Source organism: Pteropus vampyrus, unplaced genomic scaffold (assembly GCF_000151845.1).
Source record: "Pteropus vampyrus isolate Shadow unplaced genomic scaffold, Pvam_2.0 Scaffold123, whole genome shotgun sequence".
Classification (NCBI taxonomy): Eukaryota; Metazoa; Chordata; class Mammalia; order Chiroptera; family Pteropodidae; genus Pteropus; species Pteropus vampyrus.
In genome coordinates, this window is record NW_011888904.1 from 2,053,603 (window position 1) to 2,070,927 (window position 17,325).

At 43.4% G+C, this 17,325-nt stretch overlaps 2 protein-coding genes across 2 annotated transcripts in view; both read left to right on the forward strand.

Moving 5' to 3' along the window:
- Nucleotides 1-4,450, forward strand: part of CCDC180 (coiled-coil domain containing 180) — a gene marked incomplete at its 5' end in the record, with an annotated part of 58,421 nt that extends 53,971 nt beyond the window's left edge. Inside the window, 4 exon segments of the mRNA XM_023534231.1 lie at nucleotides 302-413; nucleotides 1,979-2,084; nucleotides 2,859-2,994; nucleotides 4,188-4,450. Coding sequence (XP_023389999.1) covers nucleotides 302-413; nucleotides 1,979-2,084; nucleotides 2,859-2,994; nucleotides 4,188-4,319 — 486 coding nt within the window.
- Nucleotides 4,451-10,128: 5,678 nt separating this feature from the next.
- Nucleotides 10,129-17,325, forward strand: part of TDRD7 (tudor domain containing 7) — a 60,538-nt gene continuing 53,341 nt past the window's right edge. The window contains exon 1 of the mRNA XM_023534232.1: nucleotides 10,129-10,261. The gene's annotated coding sequence lies outside the window, so the exon portion shown is untranslated. The remainder of the gene's footprint in view (nucleotides 10,262-17,325) is intronic.

Genomic DNA, 17,325 nt, shown 5'->3' on the forward strand with positions numbered 1-17,325 from the left:
TCATTATTGGCTGTTTTAACTTGTATTTTTTTAATTTCTAAATTAATTATAAAATCACTAATGAGAACTGTTTTTCAAGATCTAGGTCTAGTTTTATAGCTTCTTTGGTGAATAGTCCCTTGGCCATTTCTGAATCATTTCCTATCTTCGATACCAGTTAACTTGGACACAGTTGACACATGGTTTTGGTCTTCTCTCGCCTGCTGGCTCTCCATATGCTCCCTCAGCCTGCTTTTGGAGGCAAGTTCCTCTCCCTGGACACCGGGCTTTCTTCCAGGAATTTACCAGGAATTTCTTCCAGGAATTTACCAAGAAGTACGGCCGGTTTTTCATTACCAGCTTGGCCACCTTCACCGAGAAGTTCCTGCTGCAGTTAGATGAAGTGGTCACCATCGATGATGTCCAGGTTGCAAGTAAGTGGCACCACCAGCCTTGTACCCTGGCCCCAGGGGTTTAGTGAGGCATAGGCTGATGGGCCTAGGGGTCTGCTTTCCCCCAATTCCACCAGAATAAAAACAGATTCTCCACTGAGAGGACTGATGAGTTTTTGTTTGTTTTCATTAAAAGTAACTTTTTAAATTTAAAAAAATCCCAAATGGGTCAAAGATTATATGTGAAAAATGAAACTCTAACACTAAATATTTTCATAATCTTGGGGTAGGGACAGCTTTTTAAATATGAGATGAGAGCCAGAAACCATGAAGGAAATGGCTAGCACTTCTCTGTGGTCAAAATAAAACAAAACAAAACAAAACAAAACAAAACAAAAGGAAAAAATGTTAAAAGATGGAAAGCTCAACCACAAACTGGAAAAATATTCTTAATAACCTGAAGGGCAGAGGAAGGCCGAATATACCTGTTGTACAAAGAACTCTAACAGGTCAAATTTGTAAAAAGAGACAATGGACAAACACGAGAAGCAATTCTTGGGGCAGTAAATGTAAAAGATGCTTGACTTTACAAGTGATGCAAAATGCGAAAACAAATGTTATTAAGATATCAGTTTTCACCAACAGTTTTTACCACTAAGCTTTTAAGCTTAGTGGTAACCAGCCCTGCTGAGAATGTGAGGAAGCCCAAGTGCCAGAGACCCTTGGAGAAGTGTAACATCGACACCACTCTCTTGGAGAACGCTCTGTCAGTACCTGTCAAAAGTCTGAATGTGTACACCTTTGACCCAGCAGTCATTACCCTAGGAATTCCCCTAACAGAAATACTTGCACAATTTCTCAAAGATTTTTCACGCATATTCATAATAGCACTAAAATTGCAAAGAATTGGAAACAACAGTAATAACCAGGTAGAGGGGACTGGATGGATACTTTGTGGTCGAGATGTACAAGTGAGTACTGTGCAGCTGTTAATGTGGGTGCAGGAGGTCTGTAAGGGCCAGTGTGGAAAGGCAGCAGGAAGAAATGCTGTTATGTGAAAACACAAGTTGTCAGTCAATACTTATCTATGATACTATTAAAAAAACACGTATGATATAAATATGCGTACTCACATATGTGTAAATGAATCTGTGTGAGAGAGACAGAGTATGAGAGACAGGAACCAGCCTGTTGACAGTGGTCACCTCTGGTGGCTGGGACTGTGAGAGATTTCTGAAGTCTTTCATTTTACCAGGTTAAGTGATGCTTAAAGTTTTTATAATGTGCATATTACTTTTATAAACTATACAAAGACTCAAATCATTTATTAAATGTTGTCCATTTACCATTAAACTATTAAGTAAAATATATTGTTTTGTTAAATTGGTATTACAAAGACAATATAAATATTATAGTAAAATAAGAACTCCAACATATCTGGTGCATTCAGCTTTTCTGTGAGAGGGGGCTCTGCCTCCCACGGGAGACTCCCAAGTGGGGAGGAGGGAGGTGAGCCCTCATTTCTGTAAACGTAAGGTTCGAAGTAGACCCCTTGAGCTCAGGCCGTGGGTGAGGCCATGGTCAGTAACCTATCTCTTGCCTGCCAGGGATGGAGCCCCCTAAACAGAAAACATCAATCCTCATACGGAGGAAACTTGCCAGACTCTCCCTGGAGGAAGAGAGTGAGAAGCCCCTGATTGAACGGGGGAGCAGGTGAGAGCCAAGAACAGGAGGAATACAATGGATGGCTGTATTTGCTGAGGATAGTACAGTGGGATAACTGACCTGGTACCCTGGGAAAGGCATCATGGTCTAAGCCTCAGTTTCTTCATCTGTGAAATGGGCATGGCAGCCTACCTCACATGACATTATGAAGAGAAAGTTAAATGAGATTGTACATGGACTGCCCCTGGCACATACTGAGAGCTTAGCCCCTATTAGTTTATGTGATAAGGACCCACAAAGAAAGGAAGGCCTGTCCCAGTGTGAAGCACATTCTGGGTCACTGGTGGCACTGTGAACCACTGCAGCTGTCTGTCATATGTGATGGGAGCTCTCAAGGTGCCTGTCCTTGTGTTCTAAGAATGTGACCCTGGAAGAAGTAAGATGGTGATGTGCCCAGCTAAGTTCTTAGCGGTGGCTTTTACAGCACAGCAGGGAAAAGGGACTAGGAACTGGTGACTGCCACCTGGCGGCCAACTGATGAGGAGACTAAGGCCCAGAAAAGGGAAGCAATTAGAGGTGTGACATTCCCCTTCCTCATGGAGAACTCAAGACTGTCTATTCACACGATTTAAACAATATGAAAATACAAAAAATAACTTGAAGCAGCTTAACATTAAATGCTCAGAAGGGTTTTTCTTTTCATTAAGACATTTAAAGAAATGCTAACCCTTCCCGCCAGGGTTAGTGTGTGCACTGTCAAGTCTGGGGCTTTTACGTGCATGAAGTCAAGTCTGGGGCTTTTACATGCATGTTTGTTTGTAGGAAATGGCCCGGAATCAAACCCACCGAAGCCACCATCCAAAACAAGATCCTCCTCAGGAAAACATCATCAATCACCACCACCAAAACAACCCTGGGCCACCTGGCAGCCGTGGAGGCCCGAGATGCTGTCTACCTGGTGAGCGGAGAGACAGGCTCGGCTGGGCGTGTCTGAGGGAGTGCAGGGCAGCTCAGTTTGGCTGGCTGGGGAAGGAGGGATCTTCCCATCACAGGTGCTCTGACATTTGGCCCGTGGAGCAGATAATACATGTCAGGGTGCCCCAGAGTACAGTGTCAACACTCAGGGCAGTTGATGTTCTCAGGCACGTGGACGTGAGCCAACAGTCATGTCCAGGGCCAGTGACAGCATGGGTCTGATGGCATGAACCCCAGGGCTATGGGGGCCCAGCCAAGGGACACCCCTCCCAGACTAGGGAGCGGGGTGAAAGAAGGCTTTCAGGAGGAATAGTTGAATCAGAGCAAGGGGACAGAGTTACTCAGAGGCACGGGGGCCCTGGGAGCAATGAATGGAACAGCTGACAGTTACTGAGCACCTACTGCAGCTTCTGTTCTCAACATGAGGCATCTCACTGAATCCTCTTAATAATTTCACGAAGAAGGCAGAATTGTCCCGTTACTGACAAAGACACCGAGGCTTAAAGAAACATGCTCCCTTCTATGCCACTACAGAGTGGCGGAGCTAGGATTAGAACCCAAGTGCCTGTTAGAGACCCGTGGGGCCTACCTGAAGAAGAGGCTATACCCAGATGCCACCTGTGGGACCTCTAAGCCCTGAAGATGTGTAGACCTTTGGGCCTGGTACATGAGAGAGAAACCTTGTCTTGCCCAGAGACAGGCTGACTCTGGTATTGGGAGAACCTATAGTGTGCCCAGGGCCGGCCTGGGCCAGCATGTCAAGCCCCAGGCGAAGGGGGCAGTTCTGCCTGCTGAGTTCAGTAAGGGCTCAAGGCCTGGAGTGCTCAGCCTCCCGAGGAAGCCAGGATGCCTGAGTTCCAGGGACGCCTCAGTGCAGGACAGAGGTTAGGAAGGAGCGCAGAGTCCAGAGCCCGGTAGACTGGGGTTTTAGTCCCTGCTCAGCCCCTTTCTAGCTGGGTGACCTCAGGCAAGGCTCTGAGCCTCAGTTTCCCCATGTATAAAACAAGAAAACAACAGAACCTGCCTGATGAGCTGTTGGGCGAATTACATGAGAAATGACTTGTGGAAATCTTGCCAGTGCCTGGGGTGGGTTAAAGCTGCCTGCTGGCAGGTTACACCGCTCCTGTAGGGCACATAGTCCAGAAGCCCCTCCTCATGTGGCCTCCTTGTTCCCAGAAATATTTAGTATTATTTGAAGAGGAGCTGAAGAAGATCCATGATGACAACACGTTGCTGGTAAAGGAGGCTCAGTGCTGGAGGGACAGCTGGAAGAGCTCCGTGCACACCATCCAGGGCCTGTACTTATGACATCCTCAACTTACCCCAAATAAAGGCTCATTTCGTATGGACTCCTTCCTTATATATCTATCTGTCTGTCCATCCACCCAGCCGTCCGTCTATCCAGCCAGCCAGCCAGCCAACCATCCATCCATCCATCCATCCATCCATCCATCCATCCATCCATCCATCCATTCACCTACTCATCCACCCACCCATCCATCCACTCACCCACCCGTCCATCTCTGTTCTATGCCAAACACTGTAGCTTCATCACGCAGTGACTGGGACACAATGTGGCCCTGCCCATGAGAACATCCATTCCAGTGAGGAAGACTGGGGTGAAAGAAGGAGTTTTACATCGTTAACAGGGATGGCGGGTGAAAGCAATGGCTCGCTTAAAACCGAGACCAGTATTTCAAAGGAAATAACTTCCAAAAGTCATGCTTGGTACTTTACCTTAGAAAATGAAATAATTAAAACTTACGGGAAAGAGTATATGTTACATTTAACAAAATATGGGTTATAACTGCAACTATGCACCAATCCCTAGAACCACCAAAGACTTAACCTACTGTTGATTGGGTATCTGCCTGGCAACTTGCCTGACCAAATTACAGCATTTTAGAAAACTAAGCCTCCTTCATTTTCCTAAGGGCCTCTTTCTTTAATCCCTTGGGACTCAGATCATTTCCCCCTTGGAAACCTCCATCCTGCTATCTCCCTTTCTCTTTTTCATTTGGTTGCTGAGTGGCCCGATCATACCTGGTCTCACTTGTTAGTAGCTTTCTGTGCCACTTGGACAGGCTGCTCACATTCGTTCCTCAACATCACGAACTCCTGTTTCTTTCATACGGCTGGCATTTTGGCTTTGCATCAGTTTATATTTTCACATGTTTTCTCTCTGTTAATGACTCATGAGGTTGCTGCCATATACTTATGTGGTTTCTTCTCACCGCCTTTTCCTTCCCTCACCCCAGCCTCTAGTTTAGTATAATTTTTGTACCAGCTAGTCGACTATTATGGAATCAGTAATAGTGGTTGGTTGCCTTGCTTAAAGTATTAGTTACCCCACCTCCATGCCCAGTTACCCCACAACTGGGCCCGTAACTTGCTGACAACTCAATATCTGCATCCTTGGGATCGTCCCGATATCCGGGCCCTGTCCAGGGCTGAGCTGTGTGAATGACCCACAACTCGAGAGGGGGCAGAGGCGATCTCTTAGCCAAGACCCTCCCCTCTTGCTTCCATGACCTCTCTCTACACAATATCGCTTTAAGCTTTTGTTAAACCCAGTTTTCCAGGGTTCTGTGGCTGTGTGGACGCTACAGCTTTAGGGATCAGTCTCTTCTGGGGATTAGCCCCTTTCAGCTGACTCACCTTGGAGGCCTTTGTGGGCAGATTAGGGAGTTTTGCTGGATCAGCATATCCTTAGCGGTACCGCGGCCTGGATTTTAGCAGGGCTCCGGCACTCTCTCCCTTTTGTTTTTTGTTTTGTTTGGTTTGGTTTTTTTTCTCCTTACTCAGTTAAAACAAATGCAATTGTCTAGAAATTTCTCTGCATTTTTTTTCGTGAGGCAGTAGCTGATGGAAGAGGGAGTGATCATGATGTTAATGATTAACCAAAAGTGGCTCTGTCCAAAGATCCCTTTTGTCATGGATCTGTTTTCCCTTAGGTAAGCCAAAGTACTGCGAGGCTGAGTGTCAGCCACACATATAACTCTGAACGTGTTGTTTAGCTTCAAAAAGGAGTTAAAATTATTATTGCTGAAATTATGTTCAATTAAATAACTCAGAGAAAAAAGACGAATGAAATCTAAACTCTTTTACAGAGTCACAGTGAAGATGAGACATGGAGTCGCTTCCTACATTCTCCTCCGTTGTAAAAATGTTGGAGGAACAAGTCAGGTGCTCTGGGAGCTCAGCTAAAAGAGGAATCGCTTTCAGGTGGGAGCTTCAGGGAAGATTTCCCAGGAAGGAATCACTCAAGACACCGAATAATGCCACAGCCAAGTCCCTACAGCTAATTTGGTAGTACATAGGTGATAGAAATGAGAGTCGTGGTTTTGGTTTTCTTTGTGAAGACAGTATAGAAAAGAAACATGAGTTCAGGGCAACCAAAGGTGAGCGACCTCAGGGCAAGCAGAGGTGTCTAAAATTGGCCCTCTAAATTTTGGAGGGTGGAAGAGACATTGATAAAGCTGCTTCTGGCAGCTGTGAAGCCTGAGAGGCTGTGAGAGGGAGGATGAGGAGTTTCTCTTTCTTGGGCTATACTGCAAACACCAAAAAAAAATCCATCAGGTGAAATAAAAACAAGGTGAGGAACAAATAAGGTCTTGGAACATGGTCGCTGTCTCCCTTTCATTCTAAATGGTACTTGCTGAGCTGAGAGAAGGGAGGAAGGGACAGAAATTCAACTCAGCCAACGGCTTTGGTCCTGTCTTGTACAGGTGTTTTGGTGTTTGTGTCCAACGTGGCTCTCTCCAAATGAACAAGACTCCCTAGGTGTGGACAAAAATGCATGAAGGGCTTTAGATGGAGGTTTCACACCTGAAATATTTTCACCTTTCTCAGCCCACGATAAGCTGGCAACAAATCCATCTTCCTTCCTCACACCTAGGCCTTGATGTGCATTCCAAGAGAGGTTATCATGGAAAGGGGGTGCAAAACCTTCTCTGAAATCATATGCCGAATTTTGTATCTATTCATTACTTTCACATATTTTGACCTCCTCTCTCCAAAAAGGTAAGAACCATTGTGCCTAAAGAGTAACCAATTGGTGTCATCTCCGGTGTCCCTTAATTCTCTTGAAATCCAATTATATCCAGGGCATGGCAGTTAATTCTTGAATTCTTTGGGCCTTGGACCATCCCCAGAGAAAACAAACACAACTTCCCAACCTGTCCTTGCCATGTCAGCTACTCAGGGACTTCTGAGAACCTCCCGATATGTCTTAGTTAAAAATCTACCTAGAATGGACACTTTACCCAGGAACATATATGAAGGGTCAATAAACATGAAAAAATACTCAATATCATTAGTCATGGGCAATGCAAATTTAAACCTCAATGTGATATTTCTATATATCCACCAGAATGCCTAAAATTAAAAAGACCGGCAAGTAGTAGAGAGTTTGGAATAACTGGAACTCTCATACATTGCTAGGGGGTGAGAGGAGGAGTTCAAAATGGTGCAGCCACTTTAGAAAAACAGTTTGACAGTTCTTATAAAGTTACACATGCATTTATCCTACAACCAGCAATTCTACTCCCAAGCCTTTATGCAGGAAAAACATAGGACCACACAAAGACCTGTATGTGACTATTTATAGCAGCTTTATTCATAATAGCCCCAAACTGGAAACAATGCAAATGTGTATCGAATGTGAATGGATAAACAATATATATTGCAATATATCCATGATGCATATGATGGCATCCTACTCAGCAATAAAAAGGAACAGACTACTGATATATGTGACAATATGTGTGACTCCCAAAAGCACTATGCTAAATGAAAGAAAATAGACAAAAAAGAATACATACTATATTATTCTATTTACATGACATTCTAGAAAAGGCAAAGCTACAGTGACAGAAATCAGTGGTTGCCAGGGGCTGGATGTAGGGGAGGAAACGAACTGTAAAGGGGCACAGGGAAACTTTAAAATGATCAACTAGTTCTACATCTTGATTGTGGTGGTGGACACAAGACTGAATATATTTTGTGAAAATTCATCAAACTGTACATTTAAAATTTTCATTATATGTAAACTATTCATCAGTAAAACTGATTTAAAAAAAAAAACTAGCTGCAAAGCATCACTTTCTTTATAGGACAGTCTAAACATGGAACCCCTCTGCAAGGATAAAGGATCTTAGACTTGGGGTCAACTCACATTGATCTATGATTTATTTTGCACATCGGACTCCGGAGTTACTCCCAATTTCCTGATTCACTGGCATTCTTTCAAATGGGAGTAGCTTTTTACATCTTTCCCACCTTAAAGATGGAGCCAAAGGATGTTATGAGCATTGCAGAGTCCAAATTGGGTCTAGTTGTATTTTAGGTATATTAAATCCACTGCAGTGTTTGCAGCAGATTGGAGGGGAAAGAAGAGAGAAAAAGCTCTGAAATAGACTGAAATACAGCAGCAGGATCGAAGTGCCAGGGAGAGACATTTGGGCAGACTCGGAGACTAGATGTGGAAGTATAAAAGAGAACTGTGTTCAAAGAAGGCTTTGAACAGTTCCCCACTGCCTTTGTGAAAAAGTCCAAACTCCTGAGCATGGGTTATCAGAGCTTCCATGATCTACTTCAAACCTACTAGATCTTTTCACTGAATCAAAGCTCTTCAAGCACAGGCTTATTCCTTAACACAGCAGGCACTCCATGAAAGTTTGTTATTTAACAGCAGGTGTTCAATATATACTGGTTGATTGTCCATTCACCTTCTGATGGACGTTAGTGTTTCCATTTTTGGCTATTATAAACAAAGCTGCTATTTATATTCTTGTCCAGGTCTTTGGGTGGACATATGCTTTCATTTCTCTTGGGTAAATCCTGGGAATGGAATTGCTGTGTCATATGGTAGGTTTAGTACATCCATACAATGGAATACTACTCAAAATAAAAAGACATGAACTATTGGCACAAACAATACAGATGAATCTCAACAGACTTATGTGAGTGAAAGAAGTTAGACTCCCCCACTCCAAAAGGACAGCACATACTATGAGTTCATTTAGATAAAATTCTATAAAAATTCTATAGTGACAGAAAGTAAATTCGTGGTTGAGAGGGGGAGACAGAGAGGCACGAGAGATAAGGATTATAAAAGGCACGAGGAAACTTTTTGGGGTGAATATGTTCATGGTTTTTATGGCAATGACAGTTTCACAGCTGTATATATATGTCAAAACATAAAATTGTACATTTTAAACATGTGTAGCTTACAGTATATCAATTATACCTCAATAAAGTTGTAAAAAATATATTGCTTAAACAAACAGCAGGCCCTCAGTAAATGCGTATAGAATGAATGCAGAGAAGTATTCAATATTGGCTTAAGGAATATAAATCAATATGCTCAATAAATGCTGTTAGAATTTATGTGCAGAAAAAATAAATGAATAAATATTAAATGTTCAATAATTTTAGGGAGAATGAATCTGACAAATATTTGTCATGCTTATCACGTGCCAGGCACTATCCTAGGCTCTGGAAATACACTGAGGAACAAGACAAAGATCCCTGTGTTCACAGAGCTTTAATTTGAGGAGGATAGTGGACATGAAAAGATAAAACACATCCAGTGTGCTAGATAGGTGCTAAGAAGAGATAAAGCTGAGAAGCGAGACAGGGATTATGAGGAAAGGAGACCGACGTTTTTGGGAGTTTGGCCACTCTCCTGGAAGGGGTGATGCTTGAGAAAAGACCTGAAGGAAATGAGTGGACCAGGTGGATGTCTAGCAGAATAAAAAGTGAGCAAGGGTTGAATGAAACGCCTGACGAGCGGGAGGAGGAACGCAATAGCAGGAGCGCGTAAGTACTGGTGAGGTCTGCTGGGTCCCGGGCCCGCCCGGTCCGCCCGTACTTGCGTTATCCACGAGGAGGCGCTCCTGCGCCCACTCCACAGCCGTCTTCGCCGTCGGCCCGTGCGTGGGCACGCGCAGAAACCGCTAGGCGGCGTCGGTTTTCCTTCCCACGCGCGGACGCCGGCGTGGGTCGACGAGGCCGGGCTGCCCGCGCGTGCGCAGAGCCGAGGCCGGGCTGCCCTCGGGGCGGGGCGTAGCGGGGCGGGGCCGAGCAGGGCGGGGCGGGGGCTTGAGGTGATTCCCGAGCTGCGGCGGCGGCTTCGGCCGTGCGGGGAAACCGAAAGTGGGCGGCGGCCGCGGCTGTGGCTCAGGCGGAGACGGCAGCGGGAGCTGGGCCCAGAGACGCGGGGACTGGCCGTGGGCCCCCGGAACGAGGTGAGCGCAGGTCCTGCCGCTGCCAACGCGACAGGTGCCGGGCGAAATCCGACAGGGTTTCGGGCGGGAGCGACGCACCTGTGTCTCCAGCGGAACAGTGGCCCGGGAAGCGCTCGAACGGGCCCGGGGCCTCCCTCCTGCAGCCGCAGGGGATGCCGCAGTCCCGACCCCCGGAAACCGGGCAGGGCGCCGGGGAGTTGGAGTTCCAGAGCGTTGTGTTTTAAATCTCTGATGGGATCCCACTCGGGGCTGGGCTGGACGTTCACCCCGGAGTTGGACAGACAGTCTTGCTGCCTGGGAAACTCAGTGCAGCGGGGGAAATGCAGCAATGGGGGTGTGGACAAGGGGCGGGAGATGCTGACCAGGAAGTGGTTCCCGGTACCGGCGGACTGGCCACAGTCGCCTGCCCGGAGCCCCAGGCTGTTTGAACTCTCATATTTTACTCCAGGAGCTTTATGTACCATAAACGCACCCACTTCTCTCCGTGGACCAGCCCATGCAGGCCGCTCAAGTAACGCGGGACACAAAACCATCTATTCCTTTCAAACCGCGAGCACCGGGTGGGAACAGAGCTGCAAGCTCTGAAAGAAACATTGAATCCATGAATGAGTTGTCTCTTAACTTTCACCAGGGATCTAACAGGGTCAAGTTCTAAGCCTCAACTTAATGGGAGGGGCCTTGGAGCCCGCTCAGCTTTTCTGCTCTGATCCTCTTGAGAGGTATATTTCCATTAACAACCAAGGGTATCACTCTCAAATAATTTCAAAGAGCAGGAGAAGGAAATGCCTATATTAGAAGAAAGCTCTGGTCCAAAAAGATTCCGTAACTGCCCTACAAAACAAAACAAAACAAAACCACTTATCTAGTCACTTACCCCAGCATTCCCATGGTGCAGGTGGATAAATTGCAGAAAAGTGTACTGCCTGGTGATATGCACCAACTTAATGAAGAAAGTGAAACTTAGCCCCAAGTCCCCAACGTATCTTAGGCTGTCTTCATGTGTAAATGTTGCATAAGGCAAATTGTATGGGCTTTGCAGACCTGAGTTTGGAATCTGGGCTTCTCCTCTTACTGTGATCTTGAACAGATTACATACTTTCTTAGAGCCTGGTTTTCTATGTATCAAATGGAAATATTTAACTTAATCTGCAAGGCGTTTGTGAGATAACTACAGTAAATCCTTTGGCTTATAATACTAGTCAGAAAATGTTAACTCTCTTCCTTCCACCAAACTTCCCATAATTTACATAATTGGATTTCAGTTTCTTAGAGGCTCCTTCCTGCCTTAAGTTCTCTGTGCAATATAAAGTGGCACATGGTGGAGATTTTTGCAATTCCATTCAACTGACATTCATTGAGCATCAGTTACATGCAAAATACTGTGCTGGGTACAGGAAATTGTTCCTGGGACCAACTGGATTAGAACCCACATCTCCTGTGGCCAGGCCAGAGCTCTTTGGTGGCACATAACCTCCCTCTTTGCTAGTTAAACGAGGCAGCAGTCGGCGACTTCAGATTACAGTCCCTGTAGATTAGAAATGAAATGTAATCCCTGCTAATGCCCTTTTTAAGTGTGCTGGTTGAACATAGCTGAATGAACTATTGTATTTTGTACCAAAAGATGTAAACTCCTTGAAGGACCTCTTTTTTAAGTTTTCCGTGCAACAGAATCTCGTCGGAGACTTAATATAAATGTAAAGGAAAAACACTTTATCATCCAACTCTAAGTGCCTACTCTATGTTTGATCAAGTGCCATTTTCAAGAACTGAGATTTGACCTAGTGTGAGTCCTTTGCCTCTGGGCGCTTTCAGGGTCAGCAGATAAATACAAGGACTGAAACGTCTTGGTGCTTGGAGTGAAATCTAATTTCATATTTGTGTGAATTCGTTTTTCCTTCTTTATGGAAAATGTACTTTCTCAGCCCTCCCACATTTGTGCTTTTAAAAGCTTCATTCTTTTCATTATTTCCCCTATTGGGCCAATTAAAAAAATTTTTTAAAATCTTTCAAACAAGCTATTTAAAAGTAATTTATTTTGTCATTTTTAGCTGAAGATCTGTATATTTGCCAATTAGAGCTTCTGATCAGCACAAGATACCCAGTGTAACTCCAAAACGAATTCAATATTTTAATCATGCAGCTTTGTCAGGAGAAAGCGAACCCATGGTTCCCATTAGACCTTTGGACCCCATTTCAAAACTCAAAGGACTCCAAGGAAAGTTGAGAAACATGGATCTTGTTCACCTTCCTTATCTTCCATATGAAAAGAGACCTGAAGTGACTTGCTCACAGGGTCACAGCTAATTAGTAGTAGAACTAGGATTAAGATCCACACTTCTAAGCTACTTTGTCACCTCTAGTATATAGATTTACGGAAAGCCCTGCTTTCATATTCATAGTATGTAGTTAGTAAAGTGTGCATAATTTGGAGTTTGAAATCATAATAGTAAAAAGAAAACTGCTTCCTGAAGGTACCCTCAAAAAGTATATCACCATCTGAAGGTATTAATTGCTCTTTCTTTTTAAAAAGAGTTGGTCAAGGAGTAATTTGGGAGGTGGTAACAAGTAGATAATTGGAGAGAAAAGATAACATGTTAAACTGTTGCAAGATGAGAAATCATGTGGATGGGTCTTAGATAAAAGCCTTCCTTCTCTTAGGCTCGGTGTATTGATTTGTAAAAATGAGGGGCTTGAGCTAGACTAGGTGATGTCTAAAATCTTTTCTGCACCTACGTTCTGGACTTTAGGGGCTCGGCTTGTTGCTAAAATCATATCTTCAAAGACAAGGGCAGCAAGTGAACAGAGTATATGCCCTGAGGAGATAATGAAAGTTGAGTAGCTGACTAAAGAAGGTAGGAGAGATTACTTGTTGATTTCAATTTACCCAAATAATTCTTCAGATTTATTTTGGGGGTTTAGTGGCAGTCTGCAACTCAAATTATACAACTCAACATAAATACAATGAGGAAGATGAGTCAAATAGTATAGTTGGAAATAGTTGAGAAAAGAGAAACTTAAGAGACAAGAAAGCATAGGTGAGAGCCAGACCAGCTTGGCTAAATGTCTTTGGGCACCAGTAGAGAGGAAGCTCAAGCAACAGGAGGCAGATTAAATGTTGAGCCAGGGAGAATCAATCAGTGGTAGAGGCATGTATCTAAATGACACCAAAACCAGTTTCTTCAGAATAAAATTTTCTTGGGACCATTTTCAGGTATATTAAAGATAAAAGCTGTGAATTTCCAAAATACAATTTTGCATGTGAGAATTTTTTAGGCTGTTGAAATTGTTCAAACCTTGCTTTCCTAAAGGTTGTCATTACTTCCCCCTACTCCTTGCCCCACTTCTTGTACATTACTAGCACTTTGGGAGTACTCTTGATAAATCGTGCAGCAAAGAGAAAAGGGACAGAATGAAAGGATAAAAGGTGTCACTTGCCACCACTGAATTTTTGCAACAGTTGGCAATTCTTTTGGATCTGGTTGCCACACCCTTCAATCAGAATGTGGCAGATTCCTGTTTCATGCTACTTTAAGGGCTAGTTGCTAAGTATACCCCAGGGTTGCTGTCAATAAATCCAAATTTACTCTCAGAAGCCTGTTCTATACATTTGGAGCAGCTGTCTGAAAGGAAGCTCTAAGTTTGGGATCCAGAAGACCTGGGTCCTTGTGGTTATGGCCATAAAAATATGTGAGACCTGGAATATCTACTCCAGGCCTCAGTTTTCTCAGTTTTAAATGAAGAGTTTTGAGATGGTAAGAAAGTGCCCACTATCATTCCGTACGTCTCTCAGCTTCCCATGTTGAGGTTGGGCCCACGGTCCTGTGCTGCTTTCCTAAGCCATGCAGAGTCAGGGGACATTGTGGGATTACAGTCTGGCAAGGAATTTCTGCTGCGAGACCTTTTGCCAAAACAGTAAGTGACATTTTGCCTACTGTTCAGTTGAGAGATCTGGGTGGCTTTCTTACCGAGCTTGCCAGATCAGAAGTATGTTAATGAGTTAAGTAAGAAAGTCTGGGAAAATTCTGATATTTCAAATTTAACGCTATACTAAAAATTTCTCCAGTACATCAATGCTTATATCATTGTAAGCTTAGCCATTTAATTCACATATTCAAAAGTGGTTTCCCATCTACACCATGCTTCTAGGAAAATGTTTTTTATTAACTTTGTGGTAAGCCCACATAACACTACTTTCCATTCAGAAAGAGAGGCAAAGAAAAAAGGAAGAAAAGTAGTGAGAGGAAGTTAAAGTCAAGTGCAATACATTGTGATCTGTTGCAGCCAATTTCTTCCTCCTTACCTATAGCCTTTGCTAGCTGACCTTGGTCAGTTTTTGAAATAAAAAAATACTCTGATTAAATAATTCTCCAGACCCACCTCCACTGTACTCTGCTGTTTAGAATTCTTATTCAGCTCAAACAGCACCCTTAAGCCCCTTTCTTGTCTAGGGAAACCCTTAAGAATTTTAACCTGAGAACCTGTGGTCTGAAACAGAGCTGGCAACCTCACTTCTGCCAGCCTAGCCTAACCTGTGGTCCACCAGCACTTGCATAACGTTCTCAGAATAAAAGTAATTTGGATTCTCTTAAATTCTAAATTGTATTTATCACACTTTTAGATAATAGAAGTAAGGGGGAAAGAGATTTGAAAGATCAAAATGGCAACTTTAAAAGTTTGGGATGCCACTTTAGAGAAACTTCCAAACTTAATTTTTTTGGAGGAGATACCTGAAAGATTACCATTGAGAAACCGAGTGTTGAAATTCCCATGATAAGCTTCCTTTTTGTTTCTAATGGATGGATGACATCCAAGTTGGTAAACTTGGCTTTTATATTTAGAGGAAAGTATTCTTATATATACTGTACTTTTTATAAAAGTTCTTGAGTGTAATTGCCATCTTCAGGAAATCTCAAAATATGCCATGATAATCAAGGAATTAACAAAAATTAGAGTATTTTTGAAGCAATATAGTAGATGAGAAAATAATGATTTTTTTTAAAGCTTTAGTTATACCTTTCTTTTTGTTTAATGCCTAAGGTGATAAAGCTAATATAGAAATTGTAAACCAGACTGGAAGAAATCGACAGGCATCAGAACAAGACGTACATATGAACAAGTTTTACTGAGCTCAGCTGCTTCTCACCAACTTTGAGATCCTCAGTCTTACAATTTAAGGGACTGCCCATCTCTCCAAAACAGTTGTTTGCAAAGAGACTTACAGTATTCCATGAAAATAGCATATTTTTAAAAAGGCATCTGATGGGAGGGTGTGGAGGGGTACTTAATTCAGATTGCAGCCCTATCGTCAAGCACTGCTTCCCAGTCTTCTCAAGTATAAGGTCCTTTTTGTTGTTGTTAGCTTTTTAAAAGCTTTGTGAAACCTCACACGCTAGTAGTCATACTCATAGTGTCCACTGCTTGATAAAATATATAACTACCAAAAGCTGTTATGAATTCTATATCAATTTGTGTTTGTGAATCCCAACAGTATCTGCACACTGAAAAACAAGAATGTATATAAGTATGAGACACAAGTATTCAAGCAGTGCTCACTGCTCACCATGATATGTGAGCTCCTTGCAGTGACACTGTGGCCCTCATCTGGACCTCCTCCTGAGAATACTGGCTCAGAGTGGAAAGGCCCAGAAATAATCTACCTGACATTTCTCAACCACAGCTTGGTGACATAATTGGCTGTCTCAGTCAGTTTATAACCATCATTAAACTTTGCAAATAATTTTTAAATAAATTAAAGATTATTTCTTTAATAGCTAACATGCATGTATTTTAGTGAGTAGGAGAAAAAATGATATAAGGTAAATGGAGAATTTCTCATTCATTCAATGTTTTTTGAGCTCTTGTGGGCTAGGTGCTAGAGATTCATCAGTGAAAAAAAGACCCTTATAAATCCGTGCTTTCACAGAGCTTATATCCAAGTTGGCGAGACAGACCTTAAATAAAGAAGAGTATTTGGTGATGGCTCTGAGTGCTAAGGAGTAAACTAAGGCTGGAAAGGGGTGTAGGGAGTACTGGGCAGCTGGAATAGCAGTTCTGATTTTGAATAGGGTGGCCAGGGAAGGCCTTACTGAGAAGGTGACATTTGAACAAATACCTGAAGAAGGAGAAGCACTGAGCAAGGACTTCTCACGTAAAAAGAATGACAAGTAAAAAAGCCCTAATGTAAGGCTGTCTCTGGAATGTTCCAGGGAACACAGGGAGGCTGACCTGGGTGGAGTAGAGTGAGTGAAAGAAAAGGGAAGGAGAAATTGAGGCCAGAGAAGTGGGGTGCAAATTGTGTAGGGCCCTTTTGGCCCCTATGAAAACTTTGGCCTTTTGTTTGAGTTAGTCAGGAAGCCCTTAGAAGGTTTTAGGCAGAGGAATGATGTGATAGGGTTTGTGATATGAAAGGATCACCCTAACTGTGATGTGGAGAATAAATTCTTGGAGGTGAAGTGGAAGCAGCAAGACCAGCTAGGAGGCAGTTGCCCCAGTCTAGGCAAGAGATGTTGTTAGCGTGGACTTCAGTGATCACCATGGAGGTGACGAGCAGTGGGGAAATTGCGGATGTTGGCCTGCCTGTCCATCTTCCTGTGTCACTCAGTTATGGTGCCAGTGGTGATGGTGGTGGCGGTGGTGGTGATACCGAACCACTGATACCGAACACCTTCATCTTACAGACATGGAGACCAAGGCCCAGGAGAAGGGAAAATAAATGCACTTTACATAGTGGCATTGGACTTAGGGATACGAGCAAGAGGAGGCACAGGCACAACCGTCTGCACTCTCCCTTCTATCCCCCAGATCAAGTCGAAATCAATATATCAACAACTAGTTGTCAGCAACTTTAGTATTGAAAGAAATATTAAACTTCTTCAGGTTTTAACTATGGACTTTAACTATGATAATATGTACGTCAAAGAGAGAAACTAGGAGTTACGTTTGTGATACGAGCCTGTCTCAGATCAGACTGCGAAGTGTAATTTAAAGAAAAGCCATCTAACAAATGCCGATAAATGAAGATAGGCAAACGTGGTTAGATAGAGTGGGAAAAGTGGAAAATACGC